General features: G+C 50.5%; 6 protein-coding genes across 6 annotated transcripts; 4 read left to right on the plus strand and 2 right to left on the minus strand.

The window, feature by feature from the left end:
• Positions 1-3,312: 3,312 nt before the first annotated feature.
• EsH8_VII_001002 (uncharacterized protein) lies at positions 3,313-4,514 on the plus strand (the record flags this gene model as incomplete). Its single annotated transcript, XM_083271135.1, has 3 exons — positions 3,313-3,697; positions 3,896-4,215; positions 4,284-4,514. 3 exons carry the CDS (start codon positions 3,313-3,315, stop codon positions 4,512-4,514), a joined length of 936 nt encoding a protein of 311 aa, XP_083128692.1.
• A 120-nt stretch (positions 4,515-4,634) lies between these two features.
• On the minus strand, positions 4,635-6,199 carry EsH8_VII_001003 (FAD-binding oxidoreductase; the record flags this gene model as incomplete). Its single annotated transcript, XM_083271136.1, has 2 exons — positions 4,635-5,640; positions 5,700-6,199. 2 exons carry the CDS (start codon positions 6,197-6,199, stop codon positions 4,635-4,637), a joined length of 1,506 nt encoding a protein of 501 aa, XP_083128693.1.
• A 3,918-nt stretch (positions 6,200-10,117) lies between these two features.
• On the plus strand, positions 10,118-10,959 carry EsH8_VII_001004 (tyrosinase family protein; the record flags this gene model as incomplete). Its single annotated transcript, XM_083271137.1, has 2 exons — positions 10,118-10,259; positions 10,337-10,959. The coding sequence occupies 2 exons, from the start codon at positions 10,118-10,120 to the stop codon at positions 10,957-10,959; spliced, it is 765 nt and encodes a 254-aa protein (XP_083128694.1).
• A 393-nt stretch (positions 10,960-11,352) lies between these two features.
• Positions 11,353-12,681, minus strand: EsH8_VII_001005 (uncharacterized protein; the record flags this gene model as incomplete). Its single annotated transcript, XM_083271138.1, has 1 exon — positions 11,353-12,681. The coding sequence occupies one exon, from the start codon at positions 12,679-12,681 to the stop codon at positions 11,353-11,355; it is 1,329 nt and encodes a 442-aa protein (XP_083128695.1).
• Positions 12,682-13,959: 1,278 nt separating this feature from the next.
• Positions 13,960-15,120, plus strand: EsH8_VII_001006 (serine hydrolase domain-containing protein; the record flags this gene model as incomplete). The annotated part of the gene is made up of 1 exon (XM_083271139.1): positions 13,960-15,120. One exon carries the CDS (start codon positions 13,960-13,962, stop codon positions 15,118-15,120), a length of 1,161 nt encoding a protein of 386 aa, XP_083128696.1.
• Positions 15,121-16,109: 989 nt separating this feature from the next.
• Positions 16,110-17,875, plus strand: EsH8_VII_001007 (SDR family oxidoreductase; the record flags this gene model as incomplete). The annotated part of the gene is made up of 6 exons (XM_083271140.1): positions 16,110-16,152; positions 16,270-16,753; positions 16,818-16,868; positions 16,935-17,034; positions 17,087-17,141; positions 17,721-17,875. The coding sequence occupies 6 exons, from the start codon at positions 16,110-16,112 to the stop codon at positions 17,873-17,875; spliced, it is 888 nt and encodes a 295-aa protein (XP_083128697.1).
• Positions 17,876-19,044: the final 1,169 nt, after the last annotated feature.

A 19,044-nucleotide genomic window follows, 5' to 3' on the forward strand; every position in this document is an offset into this window, starting at 1 on the left:
ACCACATAGCTTTCCATTCTTAGAAAAAGACCACAAAAACAGTAAAAGAAATTGGGTTATCTGTAAATTTCTGCTTCTGGCTTGTGTCAGAGCCTTGATTGTGCTCTTGAGAAATATTTGATGATTTAGAACTAACGGCAGATGTTGTTCAACGTCATCGAGGGCCTCGTACACCTACCTTATGGACCTGCCTTCAACTGCCCATCCGTCGAGGAACAAAAGCGCTCGGAATTATCTGGGGATATCATGCCGACACTTCTACCGCTATATTTGCAACTCGGAACCTGCTGTCACAAGTGGCTGCCGCCGGTGAACCTTAACCAAGTTGGCCGCAGCCCCTTTCTAATTTTACTGACTTCACATGTGCTGTTTTTCCAGGATGGACATGTCCAACCACACGTTCTACATGGTCGACCTTCAAACTTTGGCTGCCAAGCCTTCTCGAACCTGTGCGGTGTCAATATCGCTCTGTACGAATGTTGGACCCTTCCTCTCACGGCACTAAACACGGTCCGCCCGCATGAAATATGTTTGGAGGCTTGGACTAGTGTTCAAATGCACAACACAGACTTCCTGCCATGAAATTGGTATGGGTGCATTTTGTGAAAATGGAGTGTGCAGCAGACATCGGACGAACCTTTGTCGATCTGATCCCGCCATCCGAAATCCAAAGAATGCCGAGTACCCGCGGTTGATGATATGGCGGTCTCATAGTTGACGAGATTTCAGATTTCCTTGCAGCTCAAGACCATAAGTTATAACTAAACTTCGATCGTTACCAAGTATGCAGAGACTTGGGGTGTTGACAACCCAGGGTACAACTGTCAATGGAAGCTTTTTGAAAGAATTGATTAAAAATCACATCAGGAGGCGTTCCATAGGAATGCCAAAAGGATTATTGTTAATTTTGTGAGTTGGCCGCCGGCTATCCCAAACCGCAGGTACGGTTTCCAATTACTTACCAAATTCCAGTAGAAATGATTCTTTATTTACCATGTGGCTCTACAACTCAGCTTCGCTCGAGGATCTTCTGTTCTTGGACGAAAGAAAATTGTATATCGATCTTATTGAAGAAATCACCTCCACCCGACGACCATGGAAACAAGAATCCAGAATAAACAACCCAAACAACACCAAATTGCATGTCTTACGACTACCACTCTTGCAGGGGTTCAAGCCCGATCTCAGACAAGTGTTTGTTCACCTCACTGGTGGTATTATCCCACATCCCCTTGACCTGCCTCTCATTCTTGACGACTGGATGCGGGGTTGTGATTTTTCCAAAGGGTTCCAAATATTTCCCTTTGAATCTGTCAGAGTTTTTGCGAACCTCCGTCGCAGTAGCTGCGAAGAGAGGTGTCGCAGCCCCCTGATCAACAGACAGAAATGCTGTGGCCCTAACGAGCAGAAAGATGGAGTTTCCAATATCCTTGGTAGAATCGCTGGCCACGCCACCTGGGTGTACCGAGATTGACAAAATAGGCAACCCTTGCTCGTCCAGCAGTCGCTGGAGTTCTTGGGCGAACATGAGATTGGCTACTTTTGAAACAGCATATCGAATCATGTCAACCGTAAAGACGTGATGGGTGAGGTATCGCCATGGCCAGGGGTAGTGGGAAACGGGGCTGGTCAGAAATGAGGGAGAGTCAAAGAGAAACTCGTGGCTTGGCGGCAACATGACGTAGTTGACATTGGAACTGAGGGTGATTATGCGTACGTCGGCTCCGTCTTGCTTCGCTGCGTTTTTGAGAAGCGGCAGTATGCCATTGGTGAAGACAAAGTGGCCAACATGGCTGGTTTGACGCAAATAAGCAAGTCGGATATACCACGGGTTGTGTCTAAAAGAGTGCTTACTTAACAGCCATATGCCATTCCCAACCGGGGCCCGTTGTCTCCGTAGTCGCCGATGCTAGACCAGCGTTGTTGACTTGATAATGAAGTCAATTCAGCGTCCTATTTTAATATTTTCTCTCCCACAAATGGTTTCAACTCACTCAGGATGTCCACCTTCGTCTCCTTTGCCTTCAACTCTTTAATTGCTGTTGCGACGGACTTCAAATCTGCCAAATCAAGGGCCAACCAGTTAAGTTGGTCTGACTTAATCTCTCGATTTTCGGTTGTGAGGTGGTTTCGAGTGTGGTCTCCCTTATCTTTTGACCTTGCTGTGAAGTAAACCTTCGCTCCCCGAAGGGCCAGAAACTTGACGGTTGATAGGCCAATACCTGCGCTGGACATGTGTCAGTTGGGATAAAACTTTGGAGCCAGTAATGCATGGTTACTTTCCGCCTGTTACGACGATAACTTTGCCTTGGAGACTGGGCATATCAGTCAAGGGGTTCCATTCGGCTGGCATTTTTGACATAAGCTAATAGCTGATTGTGATAATATGGTAGTTTTTTGTTCTCGACGTTTTCAGTTGAAGTCTATATACACAATTCTTTCACATTGGTGAATTACCCAGAGTATATATACCAAACTGCGGAATTCGGGATAATATTGTATTCTACATCGCGAAAAGACCTTTTACAACTAACATACGTCTATCGGACAGTTTAGACACAGCTTCTACACCTCCGCCGGAGGTTCAATGAATGGCGTAGTGAGTGATCCACTGTTTATGCCAAAGGCCAAGCTGTATGGCCATGTTAACAGTGGGACTCTGCCCAAACCAGCTACTCTGTAATAATGAACGCCTCGAGAGGAGAATGACTAATGAACGAGTTCACCCGCATCGCCAGGAATATGTGGATCCTGGGTCCACTCGAACTCGAGCATTTTCCTATTTAGGGCAATGCCCAACTTGGCATCCTTCAGGCCACGCCCCATTGGAGCCGGGGGGATGAAGCCATCGACGCTACTGATTTGTGGGATGCTTCCAATAGCCCACCCATCACCCCGTTCCGACCGCACACAGCTTAATAATTGGCCAAAGTCCCACAGCAGTCCAGTTGACCCCGGTAACGAGAGACAACGTCGCCCAAAGAAGAGAAGAGAGGGGCTGAAGACGTTGTGTGTTAGGCAGCCAACATACCAACATCAGATCTAACCCTTTTTCTCCCCTCATCTTTTTGCCATCCTGTTTCTCAGGCCAAAACCAAGACCCAAACGATCGCTGGAATAGGCAAATGCAAGTCCTGTTCGTCCCAGCTGCCTGTCATACCCATCCTCATCTCTGTTGCCCTTCCGTCCCAACACTGTGGCTGAGATTGAGCCCGCTCTCATTCCAACAGCCCAGACAGACTCGGTAACGACACGCCGCAACAAAGCCTACCGCCCACCAATTTCGCCATCGCGCCGCCCCGGCCGCCCACTATGCCGCCAAAGAAGGGTGCATCCCAACAGGGCGAGTTCACCTTTGTCCAGATTTCACACCCAAGCGAATCGGCGGCCTGGAAGAAGAAGGTTAGATCTCACGCGGCCCGTAACCCCCATGCCCGCCGGCAGCGGGTTGCCGTGTACCAGCAGTCTGCCCTTCCCACTTCACACTCCGACTGCCAAGATCCAGATGCCTTGTCTCTCTCGTCGAGCCAGTCGCCGAATACGTCTGCTGTACACTACCGCAGGTGGTCATTGAACAGACCCTTCCTGCCCACCCCTCGTGTCAGTCCCGTGTCGCTCCTGAGTGCTGCAAGAACAGACCCGTTCGACAGCTTTTCCAGGAGCGTCTCTCCATGGGAACAGAAGCTTCTCGATCACTGTAAGTACACGGCCTGCCAGCCTGAGACACATGAGTGATTTTTGGACTACCTGGGGCATATCCGCATTTATTTATTTATATTTGCGGACCTTACTCCATGCTGCATCCCAACGCACCGCAAAGCCTGCTCCGTAGACCCTTCCCTAAGTACTAGTTGCAAATACCTGAGCCCCCGACCGCTGACTCTAGGGGTGCTAGTCCTGCAACATTTTGTTATAAAGGAGATGGCGTGCATGCCCTCCCTGGACCTGAATATACTGGGGGATGAGCGGCCATTCTGGCAGAGTCTATCCACTTTTTGGGTGCAGACTGCAACAGAGGACCGGGGCATGCTTGCCAACGTGCTCCTGTTCGCATGCCGGCATATGGCGTCTGTGCAACACCGCGATATTTACGACTCTCAGGCCACGAAGTACAAGCTAGAGAGCATACACATGCTTAATCAAACACTGTCGAAGGAGGGGTCCAACATTAGTGCCCTCACCATTACCAAAACCTTGGCCTTGGCATCTGACGCGGTAAGCCGGCCCCTGAGCTTCCCGTGGCGCATGCAAACCCGTGGACTAACCTAAACGTGACACCAAAGTCCCTGACCCGGGATTATGATGTGGCTGAAAAACATATGAGGGCCGCAGGATACATGATTCGGGCTCAGGATAAGGATGCGGAACCGAGTGATTTTTTCGGCAGATTAATTGTGTGGTTCAGCAAGGATTCGGACCACAAGCACATGAGGGGCTCCGCAGAAATAACCTTTGGGACGAGCATGACGCCAATTGCGAAGATGGACAAGCAATTAGTATACCATGTAGGTTGACTGTAGCAATCAAAATCAAAATCTCTTCATAGCTCTTATTATGTTTCTAGAAACTTGTTGCATATACTTTTGATATTTCAGCTCTATCCCCTCCCAATCTGCGTCCCACCCACGACCAGATCATACCTGCACACCCTGTGGATATGTGAACAGATTTTTGGGGTCAAACTTGGTCTTGAGGGTCTTCAACCGCGGGAGGTTATCCCTGTAGTACTGGTCTTGGGCATCCGCATTGCTAAGCTGCGAATCGGCGTAGTTAACGTAACGACCCCAGTCCTGCTTGGCCATGCTGCTGGTGACCTTGGCCATCCAGTCGCCAAGGAACGTGTATCCCGATTTGGGGTACGCGGAACCGCTGGAGGAGTCGTAGAACTGCCACAAGAGCACCTTATCGCGGTGAGCGTAGGAGGTCGCTGTCGCCGCGACCTGCGCCGTCTTGGAGTTCTTGCCGCCATGGACATCGATCAGGACGAACCAGCCGGTGTAGGTCGACTTCGCCTTATTCTGGTAGTAATCGATAAAGGCTTTGAAGCCCGCGGTTGAAACTTCCTTGGTCATGAGGCTCGATGCGTAGAAGGTGTCGGTTGCGGATTGCGGGCCCGTCTGGTCAAGCGTTTGACCGGCATAGTGCTGCAGCTGTCCGATCCAATCGGTCTGGGTGATGGTGGCGCCACCAACGTCGATGCCTAAAGGAGACAGGAACTTTTGCAAAACATCGCGGGTCTTGGTCGCATCTCCGAAGTAGAGGCCGTCGAAAGATGTCGAGTCTGGGGTCACGACGGCCCGCATGTTCAGCTCAGGGGGCATATCACCCTGGGCGTACTTCTGCAGACCCGCCAATGCACTGACCAGCTTGTCCGCCTTTTGAAAGGTGAACGGGACCTTGTACCAAGTGACGACGGTGGGGGCAGCGAAGGTGTTGAATTTGAACTCGGTGACGATGCCAAAGGACGACCCCGCGCCGCGGAGGGCCCAGAAAAGGTCCGAGTTCTGGCTCGCGGAGGCCTTGACGATATCTCCGCTGGCCAACACCACAGTCGCTTCGACAATCCAGTCTACAGCAAGACCGTAAAGATGGCTCGAGAATCCAAACCCTCCATGCAGGCTGTGCCCCGAAGAACCCACGCTTTAACACCGATTGTTAGCCTCCGTTGCACGCGGGACTGGACGAGACGGACGACTTACCCTGGACATGATCCGTGAGAAATAGCCCGGCCACCCTGGTTAAACAACTCTGTCGCGACGTGGCCGAGTCGAGCACCTGCCTGTACGGTAGCCGTGTTGTCGGCGTTCAGCTTGACGCTGAACATCTCGTCCAACCGGACCACGACATGGCCATTCTCGCCTCCGAACCCGGAAGACGAATAACTATGTCCGCCACCGCGGGCCGTAACCTTGTACCCCAACTGTACCCCACATTTTACCGCTGCCTGGACATGGCTGGCATCGGTAGCCGTTACGATAATGGCCGGGGTGAACTGCACGCGAGTGTTGTAGGGTCTGATGTCGTCAGACCAGTCCGAAGAGGTGGATGTAGTGATTGGAGCGTTCGAGGCGCTGAGGCAAGCTTGTATTGTGTTGTTGGAGGAGGCAGCTTTGTTGCTTTGAGCCTCACGGCGGAGTACATGGGCTGTGGTCAATGGCAGGGCGGTACCCACAAAAGAGAGAATGCTGTTGTACCGCATATTATCAATGAGTGTAATTTTGCTTGGCTTTGGAAGCTGTACGGGATAAGAGAACTTTGAATCCCAACCATCCTTTGCAATATATATATAAGTTGTTCAGAAACCGGATTGAAAGTCGACATCCGTCCATCCTGGCCCGGGGCCGAGCGATGTGCCTACCCGAGAGTGGTTAGGATTCGGTCGGTCCGGTTATCATCTCTTTGAAAAAGGTTGGGATCATTGTACGATCCTCTCACTGGTGCCGCCTAGTTCTTCGGGTTTTCTGGGGTTGTGCTCGTCAATGCAAAAAGGCGCAAGGCCTAGAGTAGGTGGCTGTACCAAGCGCTCATGCTGGAGACGCAACTAGTTTAGCCCTAGCGAACGAAATGTCCAAGCAGACGCAAGCGGCAAAGAGGCGGGCCTCGGCCGCAGTCACAATGGCCCCAGACTAAAAACTAAAAAGATACGCGAGACACTTTTCGAACGATCAACTGCGCTATTACGAGCCGGCCTCCGCAAGGCTCGGGGCGGCCCCGTAGTCGAGCTTTTAGGCTCAAGGAAGCGCCGCCTGCTTGACCTCCACACCTCCTGGAAGTTCCATAGGCATCGCCGGGCCTCGACAACAAGACTGAGATAAACTTTACGGAGCACTTGGAGAGTCCGGATAACTAATAACAAGTGTGTTTGTATTTTAGGGTTTGCTCTTAGCCTATCATTATGCCGTTGTTGTATACAGTAAATCGACACCCGCTGAATTGGTGTAGGTGTTCCTGGGTGCAGTTTTTTTCCTTTTTTTCTTTTCTTGGTTCTCAGTGGATGATTAGGAAGTCTATCATGATGAAAGCGAGAAATTAAACGAGCAGGTGTTTGACCTTTTCACCACCCTTATGTGGAAACAGATTAGACATCCTACTCAACAATACAGAATTGGCCAATCAAGATATACATTGATTGTGTTAAGGATGCGTATATTCATTGGGTGACCATAGTACTCATTTAGACGCAATAACTTTCCTGCGTGTTGGTTTCTACCGAATGAGTGTCTGATTGAGCAGATTCAGGAATTTGATCCCAATAGTTTCTGTAATCCTTGACCGCATGAATATTTTTACTCTGTGCCAAGATGCAACGCGTTCCAAGACTCAACCCAAGGGCCAATAGTAGTGCATCTACAGAGTACAGGGTAAGTGTAGCAATGGATGGTCGTGCTGATTTCAGAAGTCTAGAAGCCTCACGTTTGGCTGGAACAACATTCAGAACGATCAAGTCGGTGTATAAATTATTAAACTCAACACTAGAAACTTACGAAGTCGTTGTCTAACCCTGACCTTCGGGGTTTTCAATCATTTGTTGCAATGTGCTGTCTGAGCCCTTCGAGTTTGCCCACCTCGAAAGCGCCAGCTTTGTAACCGACGATCTAGTCTAATAAAAGCCTAACATCAAGACGAGTGCCGCCGCAACAAAGCTTCACCGCACGTAGCTTCTCCATTATGAGCAGCCATGAATGGTCTGGGCATTTTCTAGTTGGTTACCGCCCTATGGCCGTATTGCCAGACCCGGAGAACCCACTTTGATGCTGGGGCCAAAGACCGGAATCGGACGGAAATAATTCTTGAGAACAAAGCTGAAGACCGGGGTGCCCAACCCAGACGAAATGGCCGGATCCCCTTCAGGACGTCCTCACTCTATATAGAGCATGGATATGTTGGCCTTTAACTGGATAATCTGAAAACTTCATCTGATTAAGCTTCTTTCAAATTGCACCAAGACCGCACTCATCACAGCTCCATACTCCGCCACTATTGGCCCGTAGAGCACCATCATTGGTAGTTTCCAATTGCTGGGTGGCATGGTCCAGACTGCCTTTGGAGACAGATTACGAAATAGCACAGCTACGGTTTTGTCAGTCGTGGCTTTTTTTCTTTTTTTTCGTTTCTTTTCGGGACAAATACAAAACTTCAATTGAGGCTTGACGAGATATTAATAATTTCATATCGGGGAAGTCTCCAGTATTCTTTTATCTCTACACTTCGCTATTTACATTCGACCATTAAAAGTTATTACTATGAGCCTTATATTCGCAATGCACAAAACCGTTCTGTTTGACTATAGTTTCGGCTTTGATTGATGGAAAGATGGCTTGGGTATATACCAGATACATATTGTAAATAGTGGCTTTATATGCGAATCTAGTCATGTGCCGCGAACCTACTTCCTGAATTCGAACTTAACACATCCTGAAAAATGATTCAACCCCGTGTTGATAATGCTACGATTGATGGGTTTGCCTTCTCTAATCAAGAAAACCGCGATTGTTTGCCTAGCGCAGAGAAGGGAACTCAAACAACAGCAGGCCTTCAACAAGACGCTAACGGAATGTTGCATTTACAGTCGGCAAGTTCGGCTGCAGTATGGATCCGAACTAAGAGAGTTTGGTGCACAGGGCAATTCGTGGTTTGGATGTAATCAGGGTCTCTTAATGTGTCTGTGGACGGAACCTTAAAACACGCATGTAGTCACCTGGGCCATTGGCCAGCGGGAATTGACTGCCTTTAGGGAATTTTAGGGGAAGATTCAGCGATTAGCACTAACGAGTTGCATATGCCCCATGCCAAGAAGTTGTCAATAGAGAAGGTCATTTTTAACAATAAAGACTAGGTTTTCGGCACAACGTCTAATGCGACGCAGATAGATTACTTCCCCACTTGGATGAGTCTTAAATCATATCAATGCTTGTTTAACCACGAGGTGCGGAAGAAAACAGCTCCCGACTAAATACGGATATCCTACTTTAGTAATGGGAATGGAGACCGACGCGTGCGACAGGCCAATCATGAAAACCTTCGTAAGGAGTCTTTGCATTGAATCAGGTGCGACGGCTAAGCGATATCCAATTAGGGTTATTTCGAACTATTCGTTTTCGGACTCGACCTGCTTCTTGAGGACTGGCTGAATGACATATCTGACCTCCCTGCTCATACGCGAGTCAACATGCCAACTTGGCCAACTTGGCTGGGTCTTACTATGTACTATAATTTCGATCAGCACGCAATGTGAAGACCAGGAGTGCCTTCACGCGAGTAGGCCCCTTGTAAATCTTGGGGCTGAATACCAACACCCCCGGAAAATTAGGTTTCTTGATAAATCTACAGTTCACTAAGCGCCTAGAGTTTAAAAAAGGATGCAAGAATGCTCCGACTTTGGTGCTAAGTTCATGATATCTCGACCGGGATGATTCTTGCACTGCCGCCGGATGCATCTTTCCGATTGTGGACGGTGCAATGATCTCAAAGGCCTGGACCCTTTAATGTCACCTTGAGCGATTAAGGTCTAACGACTGGCAGTTTACGGAATATATAACTAGCTTCAGCCGTTCACTTCCATTGCCACTCTGTTCTTGTCATCTCTCGAAGAGCACTAATCAGCCGAATCAATATTTGGCGTCCATTCTTTTGCCACTATGGCTTCTCCATTTGCGAGAGGTTTTTCTCTTCTGTTTTTTGCGTCTTATTTTGCTCTCTTCGTGAGCGCTGTCGCACCTTCTTACAACTTCACTCTAGAGTCCATCGACAACGGCGATGCTCTCGCTCAGCTCGCCGCCAAAGCTCTGGCCAACTCCAAAGCTCTTCACAAGCGCTTGGGTGGCCTAGGAAACTCCACCTGCACACCCGATAAGGTCCGCGTTCGACGAGAATGGTAAGGGATTCCCTGGATGGCCGCCATGGTTTGTCTTTCTTGATAGTATTGATTTTTAACCGGCCTTCTCTGACATAGGCGAGCCTTGCCGGCGGAAGATCGCAAGGCTTTCGTGGCTGCGGTTGAATGTCTCCAGAGCTCCCCGAGTGCGTACGCGCCTGGGGTGATGCCGGCTGCCAAGACCCTGTATGACGACTTTGTGGCTATACACTTGAAGCAAACTCCATTCATTCACAGAACGGTATGATGAGAATTAATCAGTTAAACTTCAACCCTTCATTTGCTGATATTGCGTTTTCCCCCGGCAATCAGGCAAACTTTCAGCTCTGGCACCGCTTGTACACTGAGGTATTCGAGCTAAAACTTCGTGGTTGCGGATACAATGGTTAGTTTACGCCCCAATCATGCAGCTTATGTGACTACCTGACAGTGAACGCACATCTAATCGTTGCTCACTTTTAGGAACGGTTCCTTTCTGGGAATGGGGCTATGACGTCGAAGATCCTGCGCTTTCTCCTGTGTTTGACGGGTCCGTCACTTCCATCGGCAGTAATGGCGCGTTTGTACCTCACGAGGGCTTGGAGATTCTTCAAGCGACAACAAACGTGACTGTGAAGCTGGAGCCCGGGTCCGGCGGTGGTTGCATCATGTCTGGCCCCTTCTCCAACATGACAGTCAATATGCCTGTTGTCGAAACCATAGAAACCCCGTCGGCGGCCGATCCGCGCTGTCTCCAACGCGATCTCAACAAGCACGTCACTTCCAAGCACAACACGTTCCGCAACACAACACGCCTACTCCTGGACCACGACACCTTGGAATCTTTCTGGGGACATTTGAACGGAGATGACCGCTACATTGACCCTCATGAACTGGGCATCCATGCCGGAGGCCACTGGTCTTTGGGCGGCGATTCTGGAAATAACTTCTTCATTTCTCCTGCGGACCCAGCCTTTTTCCTGCACCACAGTCAAATTGACCGCGTCTACTGGATTTGGCAAATGATGGATTGGGAAAACCGCCAGGTATGTTCGGTGCCCCCCTCGATAGACGAGACTACCATCTTCGAGCACCTACAACTGTAGACGTCGCTTTGGGATTTACCTGCTGTAGAGCATCGAACTGACCACGTTTTCACATTAGGATATCTTTGGAACCGTGACGATGCAAGACATCCCGCCGAGCCGAAACGGTACCTTGGATGATCTTGTCGACCTCCGACCTTTGGCGGAACCAATGAAGTTGAGGGATCTGATGAGTACGATTGGGATTGGCGGTTCGCCTTTCTGCTACGTTTACGAAGGCTAAAGACCCCTCGCTGCAAATTTTCGTTTGCAAACACTGGTTTTTTGTTTTGTCGCTCTTCTAAACAGGGAAGCTGAGGAGTCGTTGGCTTTGACTGTACCGAGGAGATGATTCTTACCCTTGACTGTAAATAGTTGATAGTGTAATCTTGTTAGTCAAGTTACTTACTAATGTTATTCTATATACTGCGTATACTTTGAAAATTCCTCGTCCCGTTTCAGTCTTTTCATGTCTTCATCCCTCAGACATATCGCGAGCGCGATGTCGCCCTCCCGTGATTTGGGGAGTAGATACATAAGACTCTCCACCGGCGTGAATTGCGGTCTCCTGACAGACACTGGCTTGCCCAGATGAAGCCCAAAATCCTGCTCATATAGATCAAGCTTTGCCCAAGAGCTCAGCATGATGTCTTTGTCGAGCCGAAGAGTCCCGGTGAAGGAAAAACCTCCCTTGTCGGCAGACTTGCTCAGAACTGTCGCGAATGCACGTGTGCTGTAGCCCAAGGCTTTGGGGTCCACCGTTGATCGCAGCTGGGAAGCCACCACTCCCAACGGCTCCTCAATGAGGGTATTGAGGCGGGACGAGTTGTTCGTCATGCTCTGCATGAGTCCTGGGAAGGTCTGCGGGATGCCAAGATACCCTCTAACGTTTACAGCTCTGGCGAACTTGACTTCCTCGTCGAGAGACAGACGTCCCGCGCGGATGCGGGAAACAGACTGCCAGACGAAGGCGCTCAGGGCATCATCTGTTGTGATGTAACCCGACTTGATGGACTCTGAAGCCAGCGATTTGAGATCACTGAGTGAGCTTGATGGGAAGTTGAAATATGCCCAGGAACATTTGGGAGGGGTTTCTGGTGGCTCTGTTGGGGCTGTAACAACCATCGCATCAATCTCCGGACCTCGCTCATAGTTGTCCAGCAGGGGAATGATATTGTGACGGGGCAGGTTTCCGGTTGTGACTTCATCTTCGGTAAAATGCTCATTCCGGCACGCCTTCGAGAAAAGATCAATGATTTGACCCTGACCGGTGCCGTCCATGACCTGGTGATGGCCGAGAAATGTGAGGATTAGACCGCTATTGATAAAAGTTGCCTGTACAATGAAGACTGGCTCGGGTTTTGATATTAGTGTCGGGTCAATAGGAAGAGTCGGACGAGGTGCAACGATGCTCTCGTCGAGCATGCTGAAGGGGAAGCCGGACTTCTTCAGGCCGTGCATCGTGGGTGCTGAATTATCATCTCTCAGGTCTTTGAGTATGAAAGGTGGTGTCTCTCCGTACGGTCTGATCTTGAAGACGCCTGTGTTGCCTTGGTCGGCGCCCTCGTTGACGACTTGCCCGGCAATCCACGGAAAACTCTCGGTGAGCCTAACGAGGCCGTTTGTCAGAGTGTCAACGACGTTCGAGAACGAGGACTCATGTTCCACCGAGAAGCAAACCGCTATCTGTGTGTAAATCTTTAGCCCTGGTTGCTGGCCGAGAAGCTCAATGGGTTCGTCCATTGTCGTTGTGTTGTGGGCCTGAGCGGTGGTCGTAGTTCGGAGCGCGAGAACTTGAATGCCTGCGCTGATTAAAAGACGGGTTGGGTTTATTTGTGAAAACCGAGTCTTGCTGCTGCGCGAATACGCTTAGGACTTTTACACATGTTGTCGTTGAGGCTGGGTCGCTCGAACCATTTAAATAAACCAGATTGTGAACGACTGATGGGACGTCATGAGCTAACTCGCGCCTTCATCCAGAATGTGTGCACTGTGAGGCATATTGGCAGAGGGCGGGGTCGTGGGCTAGCATGTGAACCGGCATAGCGCGCTTGGTGTTCCAAAGCACTAACTTGATTGGGAAATACAACGACTTCTGATTGGATGGCTTGTTCTCGAGACCTGCTGGTTCATAATGATTCATTCTCGCTTCTGGCTAAAGCATCAATAATACCCTGGCAGGAGGTGACAATAAATTCCTTTCATAACCTGGGTTTAGAAAGGGTTGCCTGGTATCCGTATAAATCAGGTCTGTCTGAGGTCAAGATATACAGCCAATCGTGGGCTTGGCGCAAGCATCCCTGGGATGGCTGATCCTCAGAGAGGGCGGGTATTCTCGTCACCCCTTGCCTGGGCACCTAAAGCCAGAAGTCTCACGGATTGGCCCCGCAACTGAGGCTGGGGGGATGCTCTCCAGCTGCAGTACTTTGAATAACTCAATTGGTAGCTGTTCGCCGACGTTACGAGACATCGGGCCATGTCCGATGTAGCATCGCACATCGGGCAATGCTGCACCGCAGCGGGGGTTTCAGGCAGATCTGCAAGGTTTCCCATCCTTTTGTCAGCCTAGTGGCAATTCTCCGTAGTTTTCCGATCTCCAGGCCCTTGCGCTATTCCCTTTAGTCCCCTAAAATCGGCGTGTCGGCGGCTTCAGCACCGCTTTGGCACTTGCTTGCCCACAACGCTGACTCCCTGGACGTCGGCGCCGTAGCTGCCGACGCCGCAAATGCGGAAGCCTGTTCGCGGACGCCGGTGGTTGCTCCCGGGTCTACGATTAATCATTGGCTGAAGGCTTCATTTCTCGTAGCTCCATCCGTTTCCTGTCGCGACGTGCTGCATCGCCTGCTGTGTAGATTGACTCCATCGTCAGCTCTGGAGTCGGCTTAAATAGTCGCCATGGCTCCTGGGCTTCCAATGTTGTCTGTCTATTCCGCAGACTCAGATTCCATTCCATCTCTTTAACACAACCATTCAGTACATCACCAACCCAACAATTTACATTCAACTTACAACCCCACAAACATGGCTCAAATTCAAGGCACATGCGACCCTAAGTTTGAGGACGTCCGCACCCAGCTCCAGCAATTCGTCGAATCCGGAGAAGAACTCGGCGCCGCCATCACGGTCAACCTCGACGGCAAGGATGTCGTCGATCTCTGGGGCGGCTACACCGACCAAGAACACAACAAGCCATGGGGCAAGGACACCATCGTCACAATCTTCTCCTCCACAAAGACTGTTCTCAGCCTCGCCATTCTAATGCTCGTCGACCGCAAAGTCTTGTCAATCAACGACAAGGTCTCAAAGTTTTGGCCCGAGTTCGCCGCCAATGGCAAAGAAAATATTGAGATCCGGCACATTCTCTCACATACGTCAGGTGTCTCTGGCTGGGACGCAGACAGGCCGCTGTCGTTTGAAGAAATCTCCAACCTCGACGAGGCCAACGCAAAGCTCGCCGCACAGGCGCCATGGTGGGAGCCCGGCTCCGCCTCCGGGTATCACGCCTGGACCTTTGGCCATCTTCTTGCAGAGATTGTGTCCCGCGCGACTGGCTCGACCTTGATCGAATTCGTCACTGAAGAGATCGTCAAGCCGCTGGGGGTTGACTTCCAGTTCGGAGTTTCCGAGAGCGACTTGTCTCGGACAACAGACGTCGTCCCCGCACCCCTCCCCCCGCTTGGTCCCGGCGTCGGGCCCCAACCGGGCTCCCTTACGTTCAAGACGATGAACCCCATGCCGATGCCGTCTCATTTTGCCAATGGCCCTACCTGGCGGCAAGGTAGCATACTCTCAGCAAGCGGCCACACAAATTCCCGCGCCCTCACGCGCATCCTTTCGACAATCAGCCTGGGCGGCAACGTCGACGGGAAGCGTTTGTTGTCACAAGAGACTGTCGACCTGATATTCGAGGAGCAATCCAACGGCCTCGATCTCGTCATTTGTGCCCCCCTGCGCTTTGGCGTTGGCTACGGCATCACGGGCGAGGGGGGCACAGCTGTAGCTGACTTCCTCCCGAATGGACGTGTCTGCTTTTGGGCAGGGATGGGCGGCTCTTTTGCCGTGATGGACCTGGACAGGAAGCTTACCATAACTTATGTTATGAACAAGATGTCACTTTCAGGTCTGGGGAACGACGCAGCAAAGGCATACATCAAGGCAGTTTACAAAGCGATGGATGCATGAGCAAGATTAATAGAGCAAGGCGACCACTCCAGTTTTAGAGGCTTCTCATAGATTTAGACTAAATGTAACAATATGTAGTTATAATTTTCAACTCATTTTAATACTGTCGTGATGCCGCAACCCTTCCGGGCAGCCTTGCGCAGCCTGCCGTAGAGACCCACTTATCCGGGCCGACCAATTCGCCCCACGGCGATGGTCCCAGGCGAAGTACAAATAGACCTTCGCCCCCGATCCATAGTTAATAAGACAAGCCGTCTATTTCACACTATTCTGCCGCGTAGTACGAGTAACCTCGGGCATGCGACAAATACCATGTTCCATTCGTATTAGACTTGTAGTGTATGTGGGATTGTTCAAGTTAAATATTACCAATTCTGCCAACCATGTTACATTCGTCATGTCTAGCCTAATTATTCCGCCAACAACCTTGCCAAACTTACAAGCAGTGGCAACCTACATGAGAAAGTAGCAGCAAGTAAGATTGTTTATGCTAAGCATAGAGGAGTAGAGCCGTTCTTGGAGTTATAATTTATGGTAATGATATACTTGGGCATTTTTGAAGACTCCAATGTACTGCGTATTTGACATGAACCAAATAATGTGGTGAGATAAGTCATCTTTAAGAATCAATACTGTCGTTTTGCGTAACTTTATGGGCATTCAATGATTTATAATCAGATGACTCAAACGATCCCAGCTCTTGCTGCCTAGATACGAGAGATACGGGGCACAGCACGAACCATTCAAAGTGCCACATTTCAGGTGGGTCAACACAACGTTTAGAGATGCCGAATACCCAGGTCAAGGAGCAAGAAGGAGAAAGTCGGGGTGTGAGGTGTGACATTGCCTGCATAGTACAGTCTTTATTGTTTTGGACACTTTTTTCATAAGAAGCAGCTGGCATCCCTCGATTTTCTGCTTTCTGCACATCTTCTCTACACCTCTGTATCGACTTCGACTTCCTCTCGCAGCCTTTTACGCAAAACAGTATGGCGTCCCCAACAGTTGTCCTCGTCACTGGGGTTAACAAAGGTAATCATTTGTTTTCCTAGCCTGGCTGCGTCGGGAGGATTCACAAACAAGTATCATGGGAAAACCAGTATGGTTCTCATCGTCGCGCATTTTGGAAACTGACCGTTTTTCTTATAGGCATTGGCAAGGGGCTCATTGAGAAATACCTCTCGCGGCCAAATCACACCGTCGTTGGAAGCGTACGCGATCTGTCGGCTCCAGCAGCGGATGAATTGAAGAACCTACCAGTCGCAGAAGGCTCCAAGCTTCTGCTTGTCAAAATCGAAAGCACCTCGCCTACGGATCCCCAGGAGGCGGTCAAGGATATCAAGGCTGCCGGCATCGATCGTCTGGACATTGTCATAGCTAATGCCGGAATATCCCCTTATCCGGCCCCGCTCGACACCGTCGACATCAAGGATGTAATCGATACCTTGCAGGTCAACACCATTGGTCCCATCCGCCTCTTCCAGGCCGTCAAGCCCCTGCTGGAGAAGTCCAGCTCGCCCAAGTGGATCTCCGTGTCGAGTGGTGCTGGCTCCATCACCAAACTCGAGGCCTACAAGGTTTCCTTGGTCGGTGCCTACGGTCTGTCCAAGGCAGCTCAGGACTGGTTCACTGTGTAAGTCATGGTTTTCCGAACGGGAACCAAAGTGTCAATTGCTGAGCTATCTGCCTCCTATTAGGGCTATTCACGCCGGAAACACATTCCTCACTGCATTTGCGATTCACCCAGGGTACGTCCAGCGCGAAACCCAGTCATCACACTTTAGGCAGGAACTGATTTATATTGAACTGAGCAGTCTTGTCCAGACGGACATGGGCAACGGGGGAGCCCGCATGATGGGTTTGGAGAAAGCTCCGCACACTATTGACGAGAGTACCGCCAAAACGATTGACTTTGTAGGCATTTTGTTTCCGTCCACATTGTTTTCTCACGCTGACCTGATGCAAGATTGACAAGGCAACCCGCGAAAACGCTTCGGGCAAGTTCTTCAACATCATTGATGGTACGGAAATTCCATGGTGATATGGCGGTGCAATTCCAGCTTGGTTTGTATTCAAAACTGTCACATGCGCGGGGCATCGGAACAAGAGAAGAGAACTGTTACACGATGGTGCTGTTAAAAATGCCCATTAGAGAGTTTGATTTCAATTCATAAAACAAATCCCTACTAGACATTGCGGTGTTCTTCTTGGGTCGTTTATGGAAGAGAATGAATGGGCGAGAGGCCAAGAGAGTGCTTGAATGGATTGGCTTCCACCATTTTCAAGTAGATTTAGCATGGGTAGTTGTACGATAGTTAGTGAAAATATGACCTGCAGATAACATTCAAGCGATTATTAGCACAGGCGGGCGATTTGAGCAGTCACATTGCCCTCGAGAAGGGCTGGCAGCATGGGGGCGAGGGAAATACTACCCCACGGGGAAAACCATGCTAGTTCGTTCCATAGAACGAGCTCCCCCTTCAATATTCCCCAAGCATGACTTCCACTGCGCCGTACTTTCCCGCTGGGGCCCCGAACAGGCTTCTGACCCATTTGCCACAGCCTATAAGCGGAAGAAACTGACGAGTAACATCGCGCAGAAGGCCCTGACCGCTCCTTTATTCCTCAACCTCTGCTTCTTCCATCTCTCACCGTCCTCGCTGGATTGTTCGGCTTGAAAACATCCCTCAACCATATGTTCGGCCGGACGACAGAGGAGGCCTGGGCCCGTAGCTTCAACAAGAAGCCCACCTAGACGCAGCATTATACCGCCTTCGCATAGCGGTGAGAAGCCTAGGTGTCAATACAGCACCAAGTGCCACTTCTCACGAGACACGACTGGACTCCGGGGAATACGAGGATTGTTTCGCATGACTTGGGCAAAAGGCTAGCATGCAACGACTAGCTCGTGACGTTCGGGTGGATGTACAACCATGGCGGAGACCGGAGGCAAAACGGTGTGTATGTTAAGGTAAACCATGTAACCCCAAGTTTGTGGTCATTGGTGAGGAGTTGGGACGAGATGCAGCGAGATGGGGAACCTGGAACACATGGAGAAAGGGGATGGGGGATTATCAATAGAACGAGATGCACCGAGAGGGAGAAAAAACATACGGATCTCAGGCACAAGGGAGTTGGAGATTATTACTTTCGTTACATAATTAGTATGGGAGAGTCGGATGAGAGGCGGCTCCCGTTGTTTTGCCCCTTCCAACCTCCCTGGACGTATCCGTAGTGTAAGGGGCTAATAGCTCTCGCCCAAGTACATCGGCCAATCATGGCGCGCGTGCACCGTCGAGCTCTCTCCCTTACATCTCGACAAGAATGCATCACTTGCCAGCATTGCTGCTAGGGCCGGTGGCGGGGCGACCTGGGTTTCCGGCCAACAAATCTCTTCGAGACAATAACTTTCCCTACCCCCAATGCCATATCCACCCCATAGCTAGTTTCAATGTACGACAGTTGACGTAATGCGGAGAGCGTGGCCACCCGGCCGTATGAGCGGTGTTGGCGGCGGCAGCGGAGCCGCTTTGGCCTGGACTGGGGCCGGAAAAAACAAAAACACTGACTACAGCGAACCAAACCCCATGCCCAGCTTTTCGTGCATTAAAAAAAGAGCTTGTTATTCAATTTCCTGGCTCGGCGGCCCTGATGAACCAGGGCAATTCAGCAATGCTAGCCCAGCCCTGTGGAACGTAGGCGCAGTTTCGGGGGCTCGCCCTCGCCAGTTCCCCTCCCTGGAGGGTCACAGGAGCACATCTCGAGCTTGGACTGTGGTGCGAAGCCACCAAATGCCAGTTCGGGAGGCAAGCATGAAAAATGATGACGGCCCATGCCCTAGTATGCCAGGGAGGGCGGGTTCCTTAATCACTCTCTCAACGACTCAAGAAAACACGCGCCGGAGCGCTAGCCACATTGTTCCCG

This window comes from Colletotrichum jinshuiense, chromosome 7 (genome assembly GCF_051148585.1).
Source record: "Colletotrichum jinshuiense chromosome 7, complete sequence".
Lineage (NCBI taxonomy): Eukaryota > Fungi > Ascomycota > Sordariomycetes > Glomerellales > Glomerellaceae > Colletotrichum > Colletotrichum jinshuiense.